Here is a 25,501-nt window from a genome sequence, read left to right as displayed (position 1 = left end):
GGCTGTGAGGATGAGTTCCTGCTTCGTGCCGAACGGGGCCAGCCTGGAGGATTGCCATTCCAACCTCTTCTGCCTGGTAAGTGTCGGCCACCGGCACACACACGCACGGTAGACATAGAGTGAAAGAGAGAGGAGGTTTGGGGGAGGGGAGGAAGGGGTAGTGGAAGCAAAGCAGCCATTTTTAGCATAGCTTCTGTTGGATGAGTCCTCAGAGTAGGCCCTGCCTGGAGCCAGCCAACTCTCCCATGCCCCTCTGGTTCCCCCTCCATCGCTGTCTGTCTAGCCTTGCCCCTCCCTCCGCTTTCTTCCTGGATAGTATCTTCTCTGCAACTCGCCTTTTCCTTCGCTTTCCTTGCCTGCAACTTTTCCTCCTTTCTCCGTATCTTCCTATCTCTGCTGCTGAACGTGATATTTCTCGCAGGAGGTAAGGAGATCTGCTGCTCCTTCTTCTTTCAGCCCCACATCTCGGGGAACTTTCTCTTTTCTCTCCCCACTCGTGACATCCCAGACAGATCTCAGCCAAAACCTCTCTTCTTCCTTGCTTTTAAAGTGATCTCTTTTAGTGCTTGTTTTTATTCTGGAGGTCTGCTTTTGGTGATGCACTCCCTGTGAAGCGGTGGTATCTTATGTTTTGTTGTGCACCATTTTGTAGTCTTTTTAAACCCAAGTATGAAATCGTTCAAAGTGTTGATTTTGGTAGCTCCCAAAGTAAATTTGATTTAACTGGACTGTGATGCAGTTCTTGGTGGCTGTGCCGAGCTGTTTCATCTGCTTTTTAATGCAAATTAGCTAATCTTAGCTGACTGCTTGATATTTATTATCCTAGAGATTGTTATAAGTAAAAACCTGTGCCAACCTGTGGTACTAATATTTTTTGGATGGAGGGGAATCTGGACAGCCTGAACGTGTCTGCAGCCTGCATCTGGCCTGTAGCTCCATATTAATAGTGCATTTTTAAATCTTAAAGTCTTTCTGAAGTATCAACTGTTGCAGACTCCCTACCTTTCGTCTAAATTGCTTATCCTTCTGAAGGTAGGAAGGCTGCCATGTTAGGTTTAAATGTTGCAGTGATCTTTTGTGTGTTGTCCTATTGGGAAGAAAAAAATTAGTGACTTCTTAGCAAATGCCAGCCTACCTTGTTCTGCCTTTTCAAAGAGAACCCAGGGGCAATGCCTCCCCTACGTGCCTTAAGGTGCCTGTCCTCATGTGAAAAAACTTAGTGCTAAAACTTGGTATGGTATTGCATTGTAGATAATCCAGGAATTGTCTATTTCCCATTACATATAGTAGTAACTCTTCTACTTTATAAAGTTAAATGAATTTTTGCCTAGAAGGGGATTTAGTGGATCATAATCAATGTAGACACCAGTCTGATGTGTAATTTAATGATAAAAACAGGATTTAAATTTTTAAAATGTGGTGTGAGAAATGAAAAGTGTGATAGCTTTTAGTAAAATAAGTGTACTTGAGAGGCTTCCTGTGTGAGATGTAGAGAATTTTTTTACAATGGAGAAACTTGTGAAATTTTCCAAAGTAATAGATGACTGGAAGAATGTATGCTTGAGTTAGATTTACTATATTACCTATTTCCTTAGAGTAATCCTGGATTGAAAAGGTAGTGTATGCATAAGTAAGCAAAAAGAAAGATGTTCTTTGCTAAGGCAAGTGTTTAGTAGATTGGACAGTTGCAGTCTGCAAATAATTACATTATTCACTTGTCTTCCACTTTTTTTGTTTTAAATCAAATCTGACCTTTCTCTCTGTAATCCTAAAGCTGCAGTGAAAATGAACAGCTCTTGCTTTGCTACAGTTATTAAAGGAGACTTTAAAACAGGGTGCCTGATTATTTCCAGTTTATCTTCTAAGGTACACAAAATTCAGAAGTATGGTTTCTGTTAAATTTTGTTGGATTAATCCTTCCTTTCTTCCTTCCACCTGCCTCTTCCCGTGCCATCATCTTGATATAGCAGGATGTTTCTGTTGGGGCTGTACCTACCCCAGTGTCTGACAGTTGTTCTTTTCCTTCTCTTAGGCTGATCTAACTGGGATTAAATGGAAGCGATATGTATGGCAGGGTCCAACATCTGCCCCAATTCTCTTTCCGGTCACGGAAGAGGACCCTATTTTGAGCAGTTTCAGTCGCTGTCTGAAGGCGGACGTACTCAGTGTTTGGCGCCGAGACCAGAGACCTGGACGCAGGGAGCTATGGATATTTTGGTGGGGTGATGACCCCAACTTTGCTGACCTTATTCATCATGATCTCTCAGGTAGGAGGAAATTAATACCTTCTTTTGGTCAGTGAAAGGATGCTGTTACTCAGGGCTGTCTTCTGCCAGCCCTTAGAAAATCTGTGCTAGATGAACTGTTGTCTATAGATAAGATAAAATTATTGCTACACTCTAAACCTTTTGTTCATGGAGGTAGTGGAAAGGGCTCTCGGAAAAGCCAAATTATTACGTCAGCGCAGTGATCAAACAGCAACTGTCTGTGTTTAGGTTGTCTTGGACTGCTAGATTTTCAAGAAATAAGTTTTTGCTCCCCAGTTGTTTCTTTTGAAAAAACCAAGCCTATGAATTTTGGCAGCTTCTTCACAAGAAAGCTGTGTCTAAAGCTGTGCCTGTGATTCAGAAGTGATGTCTTAAACATGTTTTGATGAGATCCCTTTTGTTGGGCAATTAGAACTTTCCAATTCAAATAGTAAACCCTATTTTATTATGTAATAAGAATTGTAGAGATCTGGGCAACTCTTGAACTGCATGGAGTTGTTTTGATTGGAAGTAAAATCATCGGTGAGAAGCCTTCAAAAGAAGGCATCTGAAACTAGCTTGCTGTTTTCGTGTAAGAATCTCTAAACCTTGTATTTTTATGATTTCTCTTGCCCCCTTTCCCAGTGCTCTGAACCTGTACCTGCTTTCAAACTTAGACTTTTGAAAGACTGACAGTATTTGTATTTCTCAATAATGTTGTACTTCAAATTTGGCACCTTGTTTTGAAAACATTTACTTGTTGATCTCAATTCCCAAAGTAGATGGCTTTCCAGTTGTGTATCAGTAAGGTGACGAAGTTAGGTTTTTAAACTATCTGTGTAAGTCTAGTGGTGATACTACATTAATTCTAGGGGAAAAAAAAAGTCGTATCACTCCAATTTCCTTTCAAATAACGTACAGTATTCAGATTACTGAAGTGTAAAATGAGACCAAAGTTTGGTGACCTGGTAACCAGAAATTGTTAATGCTGTCTGTGTCTGTGGATAAACTGAAGAACAAATATGAGTTTGAAGTGCCACTGAGGAAGTTGGTTGAAACAATTTAATAACGTGTGGAATTTTCATACAAAAATAATATGATCTGAAAGACAATTGATGCACTAAAATGGTGTTTATTTCTTTGAATAATTGACTTCAAAGATTGGGATGTTGCTCGTATTCCCGTCTGTCCTGGAACTAGAAATTTTGCATCTTAAATGGCACTTTCATTGTAGGTTGCTTGATATTTTAGTGCATTTAAGGCTTCCTTATTTTGCCCTGTGAATAACCTCAGTCTTGACCTGCAGGGAACATCCTTTGTATGACTGAGATGTAACTTAGACTAAATGCTGTTTTTGGCCTGGGCCTGCCCTGAGCAGAGACCAACACTTGTGCAGAAGTATCTATATAAATTTTGTATGCTGTTGCTGCTGGGATTAAATTGAGACAAGTATGTTACATTATTTTTTTGAGTGGAAGATCAAATGAAAGTTAAGCCATTTGGGGAGTGCATTTCTGCACTACCTGGACATCAAAATCACTTGTTTGAGCAACTTTCTTTGCATTCTCTCTTGAATCTATCTACTAGTGATACAGCGTAGAGGTACCTTTTGAAAATAGCGGTGTTTTGTAGCTGAACTTTTAGATCGGCGTGTATTTATGCTTTTACGGAATTACGCTTTTGCGCAGGAAGATAAGCATGTATCATCCTAGGTACTTATCAACTCTTAACCTCTCTTAGGGTATAAGGGAGAGATAGTGGAGGATTAGAGTCTCCCAGCCATGTCTTTGCAATTGTTTTGGGTGTTTTCTTTGTTCAGATCACCTGTGGATATCTGCGCTTCAGTAGAGCTATTCCACATGTCTTGCTGTTAGATATTTTTCTACATAAATGCTTATCACTCATGAGACTGTTACCTCTGTCTACGTGTAGATGTATCTGACATCTTGTTTTTTGCAGGCATGTTTTTGTCTCCTTTTAATTAAAAGGAGACATTATAACCTCTTAGGCTGTGTTAGTCTGCTTGGCTCTTCTGACCAGAAGTTGATAAAGATATTAATCAGCTAGATTGTGGAGGAGATGGCTGAGGAGTGCCTGCACCTGCACTTTTTCTCTTACCCATTACACAAAATCTTAATGTGAACCTCATACAAGAAAGAATTATGGCTGAACCCAAACAATGTTATCTGACCTTTGTCATAGACCTAATGGATTTTTTTTTTTTTTTATTGGTGGACAATTTCTCCTAGTAATTCACATTGCCCTGTTCTCCCAATGATTGCTTGTTACATTTTCAATGGGAAAGATAAATTACTTCCTAGCAGAGGCTTGTTACCTGCAAAATTGATTGGAAATTGTTTGCTGCTGAAGGTTAAGGTGCTGCCTCATTTAGAACTTTTCTACTTGGTAGGTGAAAAATTGTCCTGAAGAATGGGGCGAGGGAGGAAGAGAGGGGCTAAGAGCAGTCTGTTGCTGCTCGCATGTCCTTATTGCCTATGGACAGACTTCTCTTGGGGAAGTAGGCCTTGAATGAGCTGTAGTTAGAAATATGCCAGGGCAATGTTAATAATTTTTGATTTTGGCTTCCTTTGGTGTGAAACTATGCCTGTTAAGGAGAGGTCAGTATTTTGACAGTTTTTGACTTTTTTGGTGATTTGTAGTTTCAACAAACAATGGACATTCAGTGTCTGGAACACATCTTGGTTATCAACCCTTGGGGATTTGAAATATGGCAGCCTTCAAGAATCCTCTTGTCCCCTACAGAGTGCCTTCCCAAGATCACTCCAAGAGGGAAGATACAGTTTTGTGGGTGCACATCTATGCATATCAGATTAAAAAAAAAAATTATACCTCCCCCTCTCTTCAGCCTGTACATTCTAGAAGTTCATTCTTTGCCCTGGAGATATGTTTGAATGCCTGCTACTGGCTATATCCGAATTCTCGTATAAAGCCTTGGATAACTGTCTTGTTGATGGTCAGGGTTTGTTGTTGCCTGGGGGCATGTCAAAAGGAGACTTGTTCAGAGATGCTGATTGATCAGTAATATTGACTTCACTCGATCATTTTTGTTTTCCTTCTCTAGGAAGCTACTTACTGTATGTAATACCAAAAAAAACATAAGTCTGTTTCTACCCCGACATAGTTAGAGGCAGACAGAAGTTAGTGAAATGTCATTTTATCCTCTAACAACCTCAAAGGTTATGTTTTTGTTGTGACAGTGAGGCTTGATTATAGTAATTCCTGCAACTCAAACTTTAAAGTAGGACATACCTTCAAATTTCAGAAGGCAATGGTCTCTTGCTGGTCTGATCATCAGTTATTTTATCAGATAGGTTCTTTCATGTTTTAAGTGGTTACCTATACACTTGGATTTTTTTAAATTCGCAGTAGATGGTTTCAAACCTGAGAAACAGTTGGGTATGAATTATATACAAGATCCAAGGAAATGGTTACAATTTGATTAATGCTTGGATGGGGAATGTTTCTATATACCTTTGACCTTCAAATTGCATCTTTTAAATGGTAAGCTACAAGATGCATCTTTTTTGTTCTGGTGTCTATTAAATCTTGTTAATTTACTTTAAAAATTAAAGGGTTTTCCTTGTACCTGTCATATATCAAGTTAATCAGGTTTTGTTTGCTGAACAGTCTTCCTCATGCTTCTGCGAGGGTAAATGTATAAAAGTAATGCTAGTCTTAGCTCCTTGCTGGGCTTGTAGGAGAGCTTTAAAGGAGAAAGGTCTGTATACTGATGCCTGTCTGTTGATACCGTATGGTAAAAACAACAACAGTCATGGCAGCAAACTTCTATGTGTTGTGTAGTTCTCAATATATGTGCATTATAGATCAAATCCTTGTCTCCAAACAAATCTGTGAATTGGTTGGTTTGTGCTGATATCAGCACTGAGTGTCTCATTACTTTTAATACTGGAAACCATTACTTTAATAATGGAAACCAGAGTGTAAGCCAGTTATACTGAGGGTTCTGCAAAAAAGCCTGCCAGTTGCAAGTAGTTGGCAAAGTGAGCTTTGAAAACAGTTCAGCTAGTGGCTTGCTTTTTTTTTTTTTTAAATACCATTTGCTTCCTAAGACTATTTAACTGCTACAAAAAAAAAGGATGCTTTCCTAAAATTTTGCACCTAATGTCAGTACAGTGAGCTTAAGCAACTTGTCTGTGGTGGATATGTATGTTCCTGTGTATGTGATACGAAGGCACTACGAACATTCTTTACTGTGTAGTGCATCGATGCTTTAGCATTTCTTCAGTCCTCCATGTTAGAGATGTGTCCGCTTAAGCAAAACTGCTGATAAGCATTATGCAAAAACTACTGAAGCAGTCTTTTTAAAACTTCTGTGATTTGGTGTGAGCACCAGCTCGAAGATGATGTTTAGCTGTTTTCCCTTTTTGCTTTCCTCCTGACCCACATGCATGTGAAATACCTGTGGAGTAAGGTGAAAAATACTTTGTCACAGTAAATGAGGATTTTGAATCATATTATGTTGGTTATACGTACAATGTCACATGCATAATATAGCTGTATAAATAAGAGCAATGACTAAGGGTAAGATTTAATAATATAAGTAAAATATATCTGCATATGGACTTACTCAAAGACAGTATGGAGGAGGATATTGGAACATTTAGCTAGGAAGTTTTTCAGCTTTTCTTTTCTTGTGGCCATGCAGATCAGACCAGCCAAACTTACACCCAAGAAATTGTGAAGGAAAGCTGCTACCTTGTTATCCTTATAAACAAGCATAGCTACACACTTGCAAAAAGGTCATACTTTTATATTTTTAATATTTAGAAAAATACTCTGCTGGGTAGAGAAAGCATAAAACCTCTATATGTGATGCTGGTAAAGGACTAGCACAACAAAAACTAACTTGTATTGGTGCTCAATATTTTGAGTATGGTATTTTTGGACAGTAGGTCATGTTTGGCTTGCTTCTCAATTGATGAAATTTTCCAACTATTTTGGATATCTGGAGTGTTATATCTAGACTCTTTTCAGTGAATGTAGATAACAAATACAACACTGCTAGAAACTAACTTGTCTTACTTGGATTCTTAAGTTGGTATTTTTGAATTGTAGTCAGTCCCTTTTTTCACACAAAATCTGTTGCTTCTCACTTACTTCATGAGGGATATAGGCCCCCAAAATTATTTTTCAGTAGGTTAACTGGGTAATTCTTGCTTTGAGCAATTTTATTTAATGTTGAAGTATTTGAATTTAAAAAACTGTTTTTTAAATAGAAAACTTTACTTGAAGTGTTTCTGTCATATTATTATAATACTGCATACAGCAGCAATTTCACGCTACTTTGCTTATTATACTTCCCTTGTAATCTGAAGCTTATATAGGGAGTTTGATTGTATAAATCAGTTTTGCATCAGTCTATTTCTATACTGGCATGCTGTCAAATGATGACAGAAAGGAAGCCTATGAAGGTAAGTAATGCTGCTAAAAGATGCGCCTTGGTCATGATACTAAGGAATAGATTTTTCTTCTGTGTAATTGAAGTAATTGGGGAGTTGGGGGGGCGGGAAGAACTGTAGTCCAAAGTGGAGGCTTGACTGTCGTTTGTTTCTTTGCATAGTTTATTTTAGAGGGTCACTGAGCATTAGGAAGATTTTTGTAATGGTATGGTAAACATATTCAGCCTTTTCAAGAGTTGATGCTTACTGGTGTTTTGCTGATGTGTCCAGCTATATGTTAAAAGGAAGAAGGCGGAAAGTCCACATTCTTTAAAAGTCTACTTGGAAATGTCAGTTTTAATACTGTATATTTATCTGTTGCAGTACAACTCAAGAAATTCAAAAATGGTATTCTTGCAAAAAACATAACATTAAGCAAAGATCTGTGTATTTGTTAGCAATCTTTGGTTAATAAATTTAATAATTTATAATAACTTATAACAATAATTTAATAATCAGTAAAAATGAACTTTACTGTTTCAGGTGAACTGTATGAAGAATGTAAAGTAGAACATAAAAGTACTGAAAGCAAATAGCCTCCTACAACTGTGTAATTAAAATTGGGCAGTGGTAGTATCAAGGAGGTGTTAACTGATAAAAGTTTGCTATTTCTATGTAGGATGAAAATTGCTTTTTCCTGGACATTGTTTTCATTAATTATTCATTTCCTGATAATTTTTAGCTTCGTTTAAGGGAAAGTCTTTGCTTAATATGTGGTGTAAAGAGGAAGGGAACGAAATTAGTTATTGTGGGATGATATGTATATATATTTGTCTAATGGATTGACATAAAAGTATGTCACAGAGGAGTTGAGTGGTTTGGACAGCTAAGAGGACTAATCAAAACCAAAATATTTGTAACCCTCATGTTGCCAGAGCACTTTTGTGGATAACACTCGTCTGAAGTGAAATTGTGGCTTAACACCTTCTTAAAATGAGTCAGCAACTTATTTTGGTTTATTATCACTATCAGATTGAACATTTGAAGTTACTGTGTTTAAGAAAGATTAGAAGACAAAAGTGCGTCTTCTCTCCGTCTTTCTTTAGAAATGGTTTACTTTGTACAATTTCTGTTAAGTAGGAGGATTTTTCTCATGTTGAGAAACAACAATTTGAATGAAGAAGAAAAATAGCTGGGAGATGTGAGCAGATGTCATATTTCTCTCCTTCCATCCGCCACTCTAAAAAAAGGGGGAGGGGGGGAATGACTAAATAGACTTCAAAAAGACACAGAACACTTACTGCTATTTTTTTGCATGAATTTGAATAATGTTCTGAAATGAGGGTATCTTTAACTGTCATCTTATTTAACCTTCCCTTTCTATAGCAAGATGCATTTCAGTTTGAACAGGTGGTCTTATTTTGGGTACCAGACGTTCTTCCTGATCGGTAGGCATGCTTACAGCATGCTGTCTTTTTAAATATTAGAGTTTTAATTGTAATTTCCATCTAATGCCTTACACTTTCTCCATATAATATGCTGATCTAAGAGGTCTCTGTTTCACCAATAAACTAAGACAGCTAGGAGAGCTGTTAAGAATTACAAACTTGTGGCAAGTCCTTGCATGTAAACTTTTGTTCATAACTTGGTTGTCAGCACAACTATTAATGTTACATGAAATACCTAGCACTTTGTAGTGTCTTCAGGAAATTGAAACCTCTCCTTTGTGTCCATAGTATGATCGTCAAAATACAAGCTTTGAATTACGCTTCAGTATCTTTGCTATTTCAGCATCTCTGTTCTCACTGATACACTAATATGTCAAAACAAAATTAGGCATAAAGGTTGGACATAGCTCTTTCTATTTCCTCTTATAATAGGTAATTGATGCAGGGGATGTTCTTAGAATGATTTTTTTTTTTTTTTTTTTAAATTACAAGAGCCACATAGAAACCAACTATTTAACCTTTGAAATGGTGTGGAGTTTATTGTGCAGTTAAAGTCCAATATCATTAAGCTTTGTAGTTAATGTTTGCTCTATTGAGCTGCTTGTTTGCCACCAGTTGAGCAGCATGTGCTGAACAGCAGAGCTGCTGGTAGGATAGAGCTGCTCATTTGTGTACGTCCACAAATCTCTGAGCTGGGGAGAAATATGTCCTCTTGGCACAAACATTTTATACCCTTTGACTTTGGACCTTTGTTGCTTTTTGTTACAAACTTATATGATGTTTCTTTAGTTGACTTACTGTATTATCTTTTAGCTTTATGGTTTTTAAAAACAAGTTTTTGCTGAACTTCAAAGTTGGAATAGGGTGATGGGGTGGGAAACTCATGGTGATGTCTCTTATTTAGGAAGTACGGTTCCTTGCTTTTCCTTGTCTATACCGGAAAATTATTTCATGTAATGATTCATCTGTAATGGTGTCCACCTCTTCGTTTATAAATTAGGGGGGAGGTCTGTTTACTCTTCTTCTGTCCCTCAGAGAAGGATACTGGGAGTAATTTTCTTTAACTCACAATACTGATCTTAAGTGGAAATGTACTTTCATTTGTGTGGAATCTAGCAATATACAAATATGGCCGCCACCTTCTGGTTGCAATAGTATCTTGAAATTTCTTTCTCTGTCAGCTTGTTTATTGTAATAGTCTGTAAGGTTTTTTTCCTAAATAAAACTCTTAGGTATCTGGTTTTCTACATGCTCTTTAATTTAAGAATATTGAGACTTTAGTTAATACTATTGCAACCTTTTAAGCTTGTAAGTGGCTTCCAGATAAAGGTGAAGGGGCTTATTTCAAAGGGGGATTTAAAATGTAAGGACTTGGTTGTATTACTGAGGTTTTCTGTCCATCGAGCAATCTCTCTGTGAAGGAGAAGTGGACAGGTCGCTGTTGTAAGACCTGTTGTACAGAACTAAACCTGAACCCAAGCCTCGCTTCTTGGTGGTGTGCAGAGAAGGCATGAGGGGCAATGAATGTGAGATACCAGCAACCTGTTCTAACTTCGAACTCTGAGTGGGGGTTGGAGCGGATGACCTCCACAGGTCCCTTTCAACCTAAATTATTCCATGACTATCCAGAGACTGAAGTAAAAATATGTCTCCTTATCTATGTCAGACAATCTTCTAGTCTCTGCTGCTACCTGGAGTGTAAAAGCAATGGCGTTACAAGAATAACTATGCTAGGTTAGTCCAAGGAGACCAGTAGCAGATCCTTAGGGATATATGTAAAACATGATATACAAGGAATTGTAGCCATAAAGATAAGACCTGATTGCCAGTAATTTAAGGACAGGATCTCGAATTTTCTTATATTATCCTCCATATTAGTGTGTTGCAGGGAATGAATGATATCACATATATTCTGAGAGATACTACAGGAACTTTCAAATGTCCCTCATTTTATTTGTGTAATGTAATTGTAATGCCATTGTAATTCTTTGGAGCAGTATGTATACTTCTAGGGCCCGTAAACTATGTTCAAACACTCGTTATGCGCCAGAGTGGTTGAAGAGATTACGGCTTCTTGTAATGAATCTTGCTTTCCAATTTGGCAAATCAACTTGGCTTGTGTAAGTTGGATTCCAAACTGTGTTTGATTTGTAGGGCACGTAAGATCTGTGTGTTTCGTTTCAGAATCCCAGTTTGAACTGGGCTCTGTCTTTCTGCTTGCTGTTTTCCTCTTCTGTTCTATGTGTAGATCAGAAAGCAGGACTAGCCTGCTTAAATATCTTTCTTTTTCATTTTGAATGAAAAAGAAAATATGCAGTTGTGGGAGTCTTCTGAGGAGAATCACGTTGCTTTTACCAGTTTTCTGAATCTGGGTATTCCCCCCCCCCCTCCTCCTCTAGCAAGTTGATCAACATTGAGGGTCAGTTGATCAATGATATGTGTGCCCAGCTTTCCTCAGTAGCTGAAGACACTAGGATATATTAAAAGTTTGGCTTTGGGCAATTTATTTTTAAGCATAATTGTCAGCTAACTCTTCAGGATAAGTAATTCAGACTACCCAAAACGTGAGCCACCTTGCAGACAGACCGGTATACAGTGATGTTGCAGGCTGAAATATATAAGGTACTGGTGCTAGTTGTTTCTTTTTGTGTACAAATAGCTGTTGAATCTTTTTTTTTTTTTTTTCTTGTGGGAGATGAGATATTTTTATAGCTAGTTACTTTTGGCGGTTATACTATTATAATGTGAGTAGAATTATTATCTGAATGTTACAGGCTTTTTTTGGTTGCATGTTATACTGTGAATGTCTTAAAAGTGGGAGAGAAAAGGATATTGTGATATGTGCATGAAATCGTAGGATGGAATTCAATGCTAATTTATTTTTTCCCTTTGCCTTATAGAAGAGGAAGATGGTGTTTGGGAGAATGGACTTTCTTACGAATGTCGCACTCTACTTTTCAAAGCTGTTCACAATCTGTTGGAGAGGTGTTTAATGAATCGGAATTTTGTACGCATTGGGAAATGGTTTGTGAAGCCTTATGAGAAAGATGAAAAACCTATAAACAAAAGGTAGGATGTTTTATTTTGCTTTATTAAAGAAGTTGTAGGGTTTATTTAAGCTTCATGCTAGAAGAAACATTTAATTAAGAGCACTCTGTTTATGGTTTATTTGGGAACCTGATCTCTGCTCTTTCTTGTTTTTCTGCCTTTTTGGAGTTCTTCAAAACTTCCTTATGATGAAAGGATGTAATACTAAAGGTAGTAGGCAGTCTCTTCTCTACTGGTACTCATATACAGACCACGGATAATAGGGATGTTGGAAAAGAAGCTAGAGTCTTCTAGAAACGAAGAAAAGGATACTTGTGTGAAAAGATACCTGCTCTGGACTTGCCAGTATAGTGACTGGGACTAATTCTGCATGTAAATACTAAGACAGACTCATTCTTTGAGCAAGCGGGATCTCGAGAGCTATTTACAGGCACCACATGGGGTTTGGATAAATTGCATCTTATGGGAGATGCTGAGAAGAGAGTTTGAAATGTCAGCTCCTGGTCAGAAAGAAGGTTGTGTCTGGGAACGCTGGTGTTAAAAGAATACATGTGGCCTCCACACTGAGGGGGAGGAGGGCGAGAAGAGAATTTTTGATCTAAATTGGAAGGACTTCTTCTCATGGTTCTAACGTGGTTTGACACGGTCTATGTTGCCTAGCAATAAATAATGAAATGAATAAAAACTAGGTTAGCTGGAACAAGTTTAATCGCTGTTCCCAAATCAGCTTTTAAAATCCAAAGTAATTTAAAGCTTAGAAGATGGGTTTTTTTGTGTGATGGGGTTTTTTTTGTGTGTGTGTGTGCATGTGTATATGTATGTGTTAAATCTTGCATGCAGGAAATTTTGAGATCAGTGGCTTTGCTTTTTGGGTGTGGAGTTGGCCATTGTTGGCATCTTCTGCAATAAATTTAAACTTGAAAGAAAATTAGAGCTGTTTTGGAGCAAAAGAAGCAGAAGCACATGTTTGTGTGTGTTTCTATTAGTAGTTGTGAACTGCTGCTTTTAATTTATGTATAAACTTGTCCTTTAGTTCTAGGCATCTCTTTCTCCACCCTGGTCAGGGAAAATGTTTCCTCTCTGGGGTGTCCTTGTCCATCCATTTCTTCTGTGTGTTGTTGCTATAAATCAATAGTAAAGAATTTACTTTTAACTATTTAGGCCAATATTGTCTTGGCACAGTCTGAGCTTTCCTCATTTGAGGAACTGGTTTTCCAAATTGCCATTTGAAACTAGCATTAGTTATGTCATGGCATCTCTTACAGTAATTCTATAAAGCTCTCTACAGCAGCTGGAAAAGCTGATGAAAGCTTTTAAAATAAAATAGCAGTGCTTGTTTAATTTGGAGACTGATTCTTTTTTTAAGAAGGTCAGAAGGTCAGCATGCTTGATAAAAATAACTGAAGGAATTGTGTGCTTACCCACACAACAACTTCATCGTAAGTAGTCCAGAACTACTGGAAAAATATGTAGATTTACACAGATCTGTGTAAAACAGTTTCTTTGTAGAGAAATCTCAACGTTTCATACCAGATATCTCAATACCATGTAATATTCTGAGTACTGGCTTTTATGAAATGAAGTGAGGGGAGTGGTTAACAGATGCGCATACTCTTGGCATATTTGGCTCATCCCTTCTAGGAATATCTGTAATTTGGATAATCTATACTCTCTGGAAAGTTAAGCTGCTCGGAGGTATCAGTTCAGGCCTCTGCTGCTCCCAGCAATTTCCTGTGGGAGAAACCCCGATGATTGAAATAGGTGCTTTGTGATACCACTTTTGTAGCTAGAAAGTGTGTTATACTGTAATTGAGGAGGAAATGTCAAGTGGAATGGTTTGAGTGGATTTTGGTCTCTTGTATAAATTGGAATACTCTTCTGGTCAAAAGGGACACTTCTTTCTTGTCAAATATGAAGCATGACACTGCAGCAAAGCATGAGGTCCTAACTCAGCATAAAAGGACTTGCAGCCTGCCTAGAAAATGCGTTGAATGTTGCACCCAGGGTGCTAATATGTTTCTTACCAGACAACTGGTATTAAGGTTTAGTTTTTTCTTAGTTCTGGACAACTGTTGCGTATTTTTCCTTCCTCAGGATCCATTTAATCAGCAAGACCTATACTAAGTTTATCTTTTTTTGTAGGTGTGGCTGACTTAATTAAAAACCAAAACAAACCACCACCACACAAACCCCTCTTCAAAGCCATTCTTCTCTTCATGGTTATGGATGCACATATCTTAAGAATCAGAACAATTTTGAAGCTCTATTTTTGTCTTTTGGGCACTTTCACCATCTTTCAAGTAACAGGAATAGTGATATTCATAACGCTAATCTCAAAAGCGTGTCGTACTAGCTTCTTGATGTAGGAAGAACAGAGTCTTTTTCAGAAGACTTTCTGTTTCTTCCTCTGTTAGAAATATATCTATCTCTATATCTCCAAAAAGTAGTGCTTTTCCTATGTAGAAGTGGCCACAGATGAATGTGGCAGGTATTGCATCTGTCATAGGGAATAAAGCCTTTTCTGTTCAGGAAGGTTGTAATTGCTTCTCTATATTGCTTGTGTGGATTAAATGTATATCTCCTTCTTAAGGAAGAAAAAAGTTACCTGTGATGGTGTTGGTATATTTTTATTCATCCTTTCCTTCTTAGAAAACATTGAATAGTGGGAGAAGTACAGGAAGAAACTGTGTGTACCCAAAAATAGGAAGGTTTTGCCCCACTCTCTGGTATTCCTGCCTGAGTGTTGTCTTGCTTCATCTTGTTGCTGTTATCTTTAGTGCCTACTTCCATCCCATACTGTTATGTATGCTTTGCTTTCTTTGGGGCTGTTCTTTGCATTAACATTCAGAAACCCTGAGATAGAATTCATGTGCCTCTATAATTTAAAGGCATTTAGTATACTGAGGGTATGAAGTCTGCTACCAGTCTGCTTCAGATCATAGTTTATACTACCCTGCGCTTTCGGGCTTGGCTGGCCGCTATATAGACTTGTTCTCTGTGTATTATAACTACAGATTTCAATAAGGTTGGTTGTTCTTGCTGGCAATCTTTAGTTTCAAAGACTTTGATTAGAGACTTTTTGAGTAGTCAATGCTCTTGATGGTGGAGGTAACATCTTAACGTGGTTTCTGGAGCTATGGTTGAGCAATGTGCAGGACTTCAGTCCCACTTTTTCACTTTCTTTCTCTTTGAAGGATGCACGGATAAGAGCTATTTCTTTCATTTGAAGCTGATCCCATCTGTTTTTTTCTGAGTTCTGTTTGAAAGCATGTGGTTCCAGAGTGTGTGAGATTTTCTGTTATCTCGTCTCCCAACAAAAAAAGTCAGTCGTGTTGCACTTTTTGTATGTATGTGGTAGTGCAACAGACGTAAGGCTGTGATTTCTAATACATGTTTGGCTGTGATGACAGATACTCAGGCAGCCATGGCTTCCTGTCTGTTGCTCTGTTACTTTTCCTCCTTGTATAAAGTTATATTAAAAAAAAAAAGTCGATTTCATGAGTGTGTTGCATACATTTTAATTTTAAGAGAACAGTCCTTAATGTTCCTAAACTGATGCCACTGTGGCATGTGAGTAGATGACGAAGAAAATAAGAATTAGACGGTTTAAAGTGTTCACTGTTCAATATGTTTTATGATGTGACTCCTAAAACAAACAAACAAACTTATTAAACTAACCTCATGTTATTGTTTAACATCTCTTAAAAATTTTGCTATGGAAAAAGTAAAAACCTCAGATATTTGCATTGTGCAGCCACATGCTGCATGTTGACAAGGCTGCAAGGTAATAACCGTGATCCCTCCCTCCCTCCCTCCCCCTACGTCTCCCCAGTCTAAAACCAGCATTGAGAAAAGTGAGACAGTCATGTATTTGGTGAAATTTGATCTGTTAGAACAAGTCACGATTATCATGCCTGAGGAAACTGTCTGAGGTTTTCAAGTATGCTAGTTCCATTCTGTTTATAGATAGGGCAGGAATGAAGTAGCTAACTCCCTAAAGTGTGTGTAGTGGGTTTTTTGTTGTTGCTCATTTGTAAGTAAGCAATTTTCAGTTTCAGGAATGGGTGATGGGGGTCAGCAGGAGAACAGCAGTAAAATAAAAGACTAAAGGGCAAGTTTTGCTAATGGTCTTAGTTGTAACCAAACAGGAAAAAAAAATCATTGCCTCAGTATTTGTCACAACCTTTTTCAATCACTTAAAGCAAGGTAGATTACAGAAGCTCAATAGTGTGGTTTAAATCACTACATATTGAATTGCAAAGTTTGGCAGATAGGAATGTCTTTCTCTTTTCTCCTTTCCAACCTATTGTGATGTTATTGCCATGTTCAGAAATATGGTTGTGTATGCTTTATTCAAAAATCTACCCTATAAATACATGAGACAGAGATTGTGATCTGCTACATCCAATTGTCTGTCTATTTTTTTCTGGTTAGACTGCTCAAGTAACAGCCTTTGGATGAGACTTTTTCTCATGCCAGCTGGATGTAAAATAGTAGTGTTTACCTGGAATAAATATGATTAGGAAACTTGACAGATTAAGCACTATTTTAGATGCAATTCCTTAATGAAGATTAAATCTGACACTCCTAATGAAACAAAAGTAAGAAGTGCTTACGTGGAGGATATCTCCTGAAGTTTTGGTAATAAGTACAACTTGCTAAACTTTAACACAATTGAAATACCAGTAAGCAAATAATTGAGTAATCCTGATTTTGTGGGAGGATCTGATAGACAACTGAAACTCTAGAATACTAAAAGCTACTATATCACTTGTATGGTTGTTTCTGCCCCCTCCCCGCCTTGTAAATAGGAAATAATATAACCAATTCAGTGGGTGGCAAACCAGAACTGTGTCTGACGAGTTCACTTAAAAAACAAAACACAAAAAACCACAAAAAACCCCCACCACACACCCAAACCAACCAACCAACCAAAAAACCCACCCCAAAACAAAAACCCACTTGGAAAATGATAAGTGATAAGCTTATCATAGCTTACAAAATGAAACTTGCTGCACAGGTTTCACAGGTAATGCTGTTTAATGTTAGTCTGGGTACAGGATTTTATAATGCCAGCCCACTGTTCTTTTATTTTTTCATGGAAATACTATTTTATCTACCTGATGTAAATAATAAGTATATGATTTCATGGGAAATGACTGCTGAAAAATATTCTAAATGTAAATTTGGTTTTGTTATGAGCCTTTGTACTTGTAGTTACCTTGATTTGAAGGTGTGCTTATCATAGTTCTGAATATGTGTGGATTTTTTTTTCTCTGCTATATCTTGCTGGGAGGAAGAGGTAAAACTAGCCACAATGGATGTGATTCCTGAGTTTGGTGCAAGTGTGTTGGCAGATCTGCAGTCTTGAATGGCCATGGCTGCAGTGTGGAGGGTTTATTTTTTTAGTTGGGCCATGGAAATGGTCTTGCTGCCTACTTCAGAAATGTTTATATTGATAATGTAACAGCAGTTACTCTGAAAGAGATCAACTATTGTCTGTTTGGTCTTCACTGCCCTTAAGACAAAGGGAATGCTATGCTTTCGGTCCTGAGCCCACATTTTTGCCTTATCCTCCTGTTTGGCTACATTTTTCCTATTTCTCATTGGGGTCCTCTTTCAGTAGGAATGGAGTAGTTTGTTTCTTGATCCCTCTAGAATGATGCTGTGAATTATTATTAAGGAACAGAATGAGGAAATTTCTGGATGCTAAAGCTCAAAAATTTTTTCATACTTGAGGGAGTTAACTATACAAGAACAACATGTAGCCACAGGTTTTGTGTTTATTTCTATATATTTAATTTGAAACCTTAATAGCTGAAAATACGTGGCTCTTCCTTGATACTGTTGGAATATTTTCTGTGAAGTCTGCTCAACTCCTTTTGCAGTGTAAATTTCCTGCCTATGTTAATCTTTAAATCAAACAATGTCAACATTTTTTTACAACAGCTCTAATGAGGCTGTTCTGGCATCATGTACCGGCAGGAGAGCAGGTGATGTTTTTCCTTTTACTGTAGACAGCTGGAATTGAGAGCTGCTGTAAGTAGGACAGTGCAGGATAAACAGCAGGAGCTGAGAGCATTGATCACATGATTGTCTCTTTGGAATATTGAGTTGCTACAGAGACTACAAGCAGACAAATATAGCACTTTACATCACAAAGCAGTTTTCTCTTACTTAGCTTAAGTTACAGTGGTGGTTGGTTCATCAGGAAAAATTAAAAAATTATATGGCTCTTGGTTTTTAGCTTTCAACAATAAATCTATGCTCTTTTTGTTCACTGAACAATAAGATAATAACAAAACCATACAGATAATTCAGATTTTGTTAAATGAAAATTTTATAATGGATTTCAATTTTGAACTTTGAAAAAAATCTTAACAAGATGTTTGTAAATGTTTCAGAATGGGAAAGAGCAATACGTTGAAAGCTGTCACACTGTCTTTGAAATAGAGTAATGTCTAGCTATTATCTGTTTTCCAAATATGTTCTGGATTCTTATTCTTTATAGCACATGTGTATTTCATTGTGAAAGCTCAAGTTCAGATAATTGCAATTTGCATCCTCAGTAATTAAAGGATGCTAAAATATAAGACGACAGGTTTATTAGTCTCATGTAAGTTCTGAAATACAGGAACATGAGCAAACTCTTTTTGTAGTATTGCTTATAATTGTTCTATCTGGAGAAATACATACTCTTTTATGCATGTGTGCGTATATATAAACCTCTAGTTGCATTCTGAAAAAAATCAGCTTTGCTGCTTTGTAAGATGTCATGCTATAGTTTTAGTAGTGTACAAAAATAAAATCGTTTTTTGTTTCAACCTTGTTTTTACTGGGATGAAGCTAAGCTCATTAATAATGAAGTTAATTTAAAAATGTGGAAGTCTTTAGGGTGAATATGACTTATTCTGGAATACAGGTCACTTGCTACATTTGTATTTGTTTTAGTGCAGGTAACTTGGTTATGGAATAAATAAATATTTTTAACTCACAGGTCTAACTAAAATCAAAACATCCTCAGCTATGTGAAAAATTATTTTGGAGAGACTTTTGACAGTAGTCGTTAATGATGTGCTTTGAACTGGAAGGTTTTTCTACTTTGCTATTAGCTATGTTTTTTGCTTTGTGTTATCATCAAAATCAGCTTTCTGCTATATTTACCTTCATGACCACAGGGAGTTACTCAGAGATGCTTAGAAAAATGTCTGCTGTTCCATCTTTCTGTCAGTAGTTAGAGAAGCATCTGTATTTTGAGATCTTATTACTTCATATTAAGATACAGAATATGTAACTTGCTAGAAAATGTAGATGTGCATTTGTTTAGATTTCTTTGGCTTTCACATTAAGGATATTAATGCCACTGTGTCTGCTTGAAGTGCAGATCTCGTGATGGGGCTGATACAAACTCTGATGTTATAGGGGAACTTGTAGCCAAGGGCAAGAAAGGCATGTTTGTGAATTGATGAATGATGATTCAAACTCTTATCATAAAAAGTGGTACTGCAGTGTAATGAGTATGTATGATAGCATGCTCTTCCTAGAGAACTAGGAACTAATCTCTCTTATCCTCTATTTCCATCAACCTGCAGTGCTTAAAAAGCAACACCCCCCCCACCCCCCCACCCCAGCAAAACCAAAACAAGCTGCTGAAATATTTAGTAATCAAAACAATTTGTGTACTTACCTTGTGGGTTTTTTCTTTTTCTTTCTCTTCCATTTCTTAAATCAAGAAAACTCAGATGTTTTTTCCTGGCAATTATTTTTGGTGCTGTGTTAATATAACAGTCTGATTTTAGTATTTTACTTATTTCATACTTTGCTTATTACAGCAAATGCATACTTAATTTCCTGCTCCTTTCTAGTCTGAATTAAGATTGTGGAATTTTGTAATTCAGGATTACAGATAGTGGAAATTGAAGATGCCATGTTTAAAATAAGATTGGCTGTTGAAGCACTGTAGGTGTGAAGGTGGCTGTATAGAAAGCTTTTCTTCATTAGTGCATTGCAGTGTTATGGCTATACCTGGAAGATGTATATAGTCACAAAGAACTATTTTGAACAAGTACTTACAAAGAAAAGGTGGTAGATGGGTTGTCTTGAGGGAGTTGCTTCTGCTTTTCTTCTGTTAGCTCAGAAAGCCTCAAGTGGCTTGGCAGCTTCACTCTTTCTTCTCCATGATGAAAAGCCCTAGAGGGTTGCCTTACAAAGAACAAAGCATATGGTATAATGTATCGTAGCATAGAGGACGATGTAGTGCGTGTTGAGCATGTGGTCAGGTAGGTAATTCTTCGAGACTTACTCTTTGGCAGTTATGTTTTGTTTTCTATCCTATGCTGGTTGCTATAGTGTTGTCTCTCAACCTGGTTAAAAGAAGAAGAAAAAAACAACAAACAAGTAATTGAATATGAAGGGTCTTAGGGGTTCATGGTGCATGTGTGTCACCTTAAAACTATTTTCTATTTAAATTTTTATTTTCAAAAGAACCTATTTAATTGTGAGAGTGTGTTCTCCAGCCCAAGAATTTGCTATAGAAGGCAACCGTCACCTTTTAAAAAGGAACTTCTTTGATACTTTAAACTTATTTAAGTGGCATACGGAAATAGTCTGTAGTGAAGAATAACCATTTGGAGATGCTTCTATTTGGGCAGCAATGATGCATCCGTTGGGAACTCTCAGTTCTGTTGCTGCTGCTGATAAATTGTTGTCAGCCAGTCATGATATATTGATTCTTGGTCAAAATGCCCTGAAGGATTCGGGGTGCTGGCCAGTATATACCAGTTTTTGGCAAACATTTTATAAGAGTCTGAAATAATGATGCATATTAATTAGAGACTTAAAACTGTTGTTTTCTACCCCATTGAAAGGGAAATGGTAGAATGCTAATTGTGACAGCTGTTAGTTCTGGACAGTAATTTTACTTTGCAATGTCCATTTTCCTCATCTAGGAAATGGCAGTAGAAAATGTATCGTTTATAAGGATATGGTAAATATTTTGGTAGGGTTAGCAGTGCTTTGATTTGCTAAGCCACTCTTGGTTCGACTCAGGAGTAATTCACAAAGACAATCTAGGAAAATATGAGATGGTAATTATTAAAAAAAAAAAACAAAACCCAAACAAAAACACCAACCACCACAAAACAAACCAACAAACCAAAACCAAAACAAAACCAAACAAAAACTATCCTCTCTTTCAGTTGAAACATTTGGATGCTTTTTTGAATTTACTATTAAACGTGCTATAGAATCTTTTAGTTGGAGACTTCCTTGTTGCTTCTGATGTTGTTGCAGTCTCCTTGCCTTTCAGCCGTAGTGTGGTGCTGATTTGAAGTATGCAATCTAGTGAAGTGTGGATTAGTGAGGTTCTAATGCAGCTGATGTTTGTGAAGCACTTTGAAGATACAAAGCTCTACGTAAGTACTAATGTGGAGGAAAAAACAGACATAATTACCTTTTTATCAAGGTGGTGTTTTCAGATTTGCTAATGGAGATGTAGAAACCTCATGTATATGTAAATTTTAGTGTGCTTTCCCCTCCTTCCCTTCAGTTTCTCTTACAAAGGTAGAAATAGGAATTGTATTGAAATTTTCCACATCAGTTTCCATTTCTTTTCACATAGAATAATAATCCTTTGTCTCTGAAAGGAAAACATCTTTGTTTTGTATGATTTGAGTGAAGAGGGAGCATGGGGGAATCAAAAATGTTGTTTATAGAAATGAATCTTAATGAAGCATAAGTGAGGACTGAAGGTCGCTTAAAATAGCATTACTTCCAAAGAGTCTCTTTTTTTTGTTGTTTTTTTGCCTCTTTTTTCTTTTTTAAAGTTGCTTTCAGTATTGGAACTCATTCTGACTGAATTCTGATGTGTTCATATCAAAATTCATGACGAATGCTTGTTCTGATAACACTTCGTAACATCTGTATTCATAGATCATCTGGAAACTGGTTTATTGATATTTAAGTTCTGAGATTAGGACTTTAATGAAATCGAGTCAATTAGAAATATTAGAAATATTAATGGAGTAACTTCATATTCAGGGTCAGTCGAGAAAATGAGATTTTTGGGAGAGCTAGGATTTTGTTTTCAGAATTTTCTGTTTAAATTCTGTTCTCTGCTCTTAAGTCTTATGTATGCACATGCAACAATACCTGATCGTAATTGTGAAAGTACAACAAAAAGGAGGAAGGGGGATCAATAGTAGCTTTAAGACAAGCTTTTTTTTTTTTTTTTCCTGTATCTGCACCTTAAGGATTTCACTGATTCTCTCTGCATGCAGGACAAAAGTTCTGAGCGTTGAGGTATAGGTATTTTTTTATATTTCAGTCATGAGATACTCTGCACAAATTATCTAGTGATCTTCTGAGCTACTTAAAAAATGTCTGCAAATAAAAGCATAGGATGAACTCTGTGTTAGCAGGCAGGAAACCACCAGCTTGCTTTCTGTTATTGTGTCCTTGACTGAATTGTAAAGCTAATTTCCCTATTCACCCCAAAGTGATAAGTAGGTAAATTTTTTGCTTGATTAGGATTTTTGGCTGTGAGGTGAGTTATTGAGAATAGAAGAGAAAGAATTGGAGAAATGGTGGAGATTGTATTTTTAATAGGTTATGGTAAGGTTTGAGAAGATTCCTCCTAAGCTGAGGTTGAGGCAGCACTGTATACTAGCAATCAGTCTCTGGAAACTTAAGGAATTGGAGAATGTACAAATGTATTAATAAAAAAAAAAAAAAAATAAAATAAAAAAAAAAGCATGCACATTTAGAGTTTCTTGCTAAGTCCATAAAATGGTGTATGTAGGGGCATCCAGTAACTTAGAGCTCTGGTTCTTTGTTTTCCTTCCTCCTTTTCTCCACTCCCCATCAAAGAGCTTCAGTATGGTGGTGGGTTTGTTTGTTTGTTTGTTTGTTTGTTTAAAATTAGGATTCTTCATTGTATTTCTTGTGATTATTTCAGATGCACGGATATTTCCTGAAATTTTGTAACCTAGCAGAAATGATGATGTGAAATGTGAAGAAACAGTTTCTGAGCATGACTAGCTAGGAAGCAATTTAATGCTATGTTTGAGTACATAAAGTGTTAGTTTTGCCTTTCATGTTAATCTTTAGTTTAAAGAAGACTCATGTTTTCAGGAGATACTGTGTGTACCATGTGGAAATCTGTTTCCCTTAGCTTGAGTTTAAGGACAGTGCTGTTTTTACTATGTATTTCTACTGTGAAACAGTATTATCCTATTGTGCATAAAATGACTTCGCTGCACCTCTGTGTAGAAAGTACTGAAACAAAAACCTGAGGTGGTGTGCATGATTTTGCTGTTTAACAGTTAAATTTATAACCAAAATTACTGAAAATTTTACAATGTTTGGATTTTCTAGAATGAATTGTACCATAGCAGGTCTGCTCTCCCTGCCGTACAAGTAGTGTGCTTTGCAGCTTGCATGCCAAAGCTGATGTCAGTGACAACAATGGCTACTCTCTTACTTTATTATTTTGTTGGAAACTTCTCCCCTGCTGAGTGGGGGGAGAAAAGAGTTCTAATTTTGGGGTTTTTTTTGTTTGGGGTTTTTTTTGTTTGGTTGGTTTTTTTGATCTGGCTTTTGCATGATGACTTTGAATTTTCCTTGCTACTTCTTAGGACTAGTTTTGCAATGTAATGAATTGAAATGCTTCTGTTATCATGCTGATGCTTCTTTTTGTCTTGGTTTATCTGAATTCCATCAGATTATGCTACAATTGTCTATCTTTTGTCTGTGTAATAATGTGGTGTTTACAAGAGACATACCTTAATTGCATTTAAAGTGTATTTAAAGAATATGTGGTTTTATTTTTAAACTTTGCCTCACTTATACTAAGCTTCTAAATTGTTGTCTATCACTCAGAACCAAGAACACTGTCCACTCTTTCACCTTAAACCATCCAATATGATTTTAAAATAAAATTAAATTTGAAAATCAGTCTTCAACTATTTGCGTAAGGTTTAATCAGATTTCCATATTGGAATTTAGTGGTGTTTACTAACCATGTAACTTCACTTGAACTTGAAATCGTCAACAAGATGCTTAGCTCCATCATCGCTGCATTTTGGAAACTAACTTTACTGGGATTCCTGAGCAGTATGTTATTTCATCTGCAGGGAGTATTCTGTCCAGAGTTGGATTACTGATTACTCAGTTGTGCTGAGTAGTTGTCAATGAATGATGATAATTCACTCATCTGGATCCTGGCTTTTTTTGTTCTTTAAACACAACTAAAATTTGACAGCAGATCAGCATACCAATGCAGACTTGGTGCACCTTGAAAACTGTTATGCTTCAGTCATGGCCAGCCACTTAAAGCAGTTCCTCGTTGAGTTCACTTCATGGCCTGCTTTAAGTTAGCTGTAATAAAAAATGTGCTGCGCTTCCTGTTGCTCCTTGAATGGTTTGTGGGTTCTCTCATCCTTGAAGTGTTTTAGGTCCCTAATTTTAAATCTGGTAGGCAAAGCTGTGTATTTAACACTAGTCGTCTTTCTCCTCGTTGTGGTGACTACCCTGGTGGCTGCTTTTTGAGTTTTTGGGGTGAGACTCGGTGAACCGATTTATCTCCGTTTTCATAGATTGAGTGGACTGTGCCAATTCCAGAAGCTTTTTTCTTTTTTTCCCCTGGCTGTTTACTGTCCCACCATCTACCTGCTGGTGGAGGAAAAAAACATCTTGGAAATGACACTAGAGATGTATCCAGTAACTGCACCTTGTGGCGGCTGCATTTTAGCAGGGTTGCTGAGATGCTTGGAGTTTGTCAGTTCTTCATGTTCTGAACGTCTGTTTGTATCTTTTTCAGGAATGCAAAACTAGATTTGTGTTCTCGTGCTATAGACTAAGAAATGCAAGCATTTCATGAGGTCAGAGAGCATGCACGCAATCCTGGGCATTAGTTGATAGGGTCTAATTTTATTTTTGGGGGAAACGGTGTTGCATTCATACAGTTTTTTTAGGCTATAGTGGTTCATGGAGTCTCTTTTCCATTTGACCTTGCAAAAAATGCACTAGTATCTGCTATTTTGACTGACTTATTTAGTCTGTTTCCCTTGACTTGTTTCTTTTTTTTTTTTTTCCCCCTGAGACTGAGCAGGTGCTTGATGCTACCTTCCTTACAGAGAAGGATTTATTTTCTGTTCAGTAGTTTGTGAAGTACTTTTAAGGTTCTCCTTGACTTCCATTCTTCTATTACTGAGATGGTGGACCTAATTTAATGTCCAATCTGAATAGCATCTTCTTGCTTTTAAACATCTGTTCTTTTCCTATGGGAATGTATTAGTCTGGCAGACACTTGAGATAACTTGTAGCTAATATAGCTGAAAAT

The 25,501-nt window shown here is 37.0% G+C and overlaps 1 protein-coding gene across 1 annotated transcript in view; it reads left to right on the top strand.

Annotated features, from left to right (window-relative positions):
• Positions 1–10: 10 nt before the first annotated feature.
• MED13 (mediator complex subunit 13) overlaps positions 11–25,501 on the top strand; it is a 54,995-nt gene continuing 29,504 nt past the window's right edge. Inside the window, exons 1-3 of the mRNA XM_009578782.1 lie at positions 11–76; positions 2,033–2,267; positions 12,015–12,183. Coding sequence (XP_009577077.1) covers positions 11–76; positions 2,033–2,267; positions 12,015–12,183 — 470 coding nt within the window. The remainder of the gene's footprint in view (positions 77–2,032; positions 2,268–12,014; positions 12,184–25,501) is intronic.

The sequence above is a fragment of the Fulmarus glacialis genome, unplaced genomic scaffold, assembly GCF_000690835.1.
Source record: "Fulmarus glacialis isolate BGI_N327 unplaced genomic scaffold, ASM69083v1 scaffold12065, whole genome shotgun sequence".
NCBI classification, from domain to species: Eukaryota; Metazoa; Chordata; class Aves; order Procellariiformes; family Procellariidae; genus Fulmarus; species Fulmarus glacialis.
Note: the sequence above shows the minus strand (reverse complement) of the source record. Positions and strands in the feature narration are given on the sequence as shown.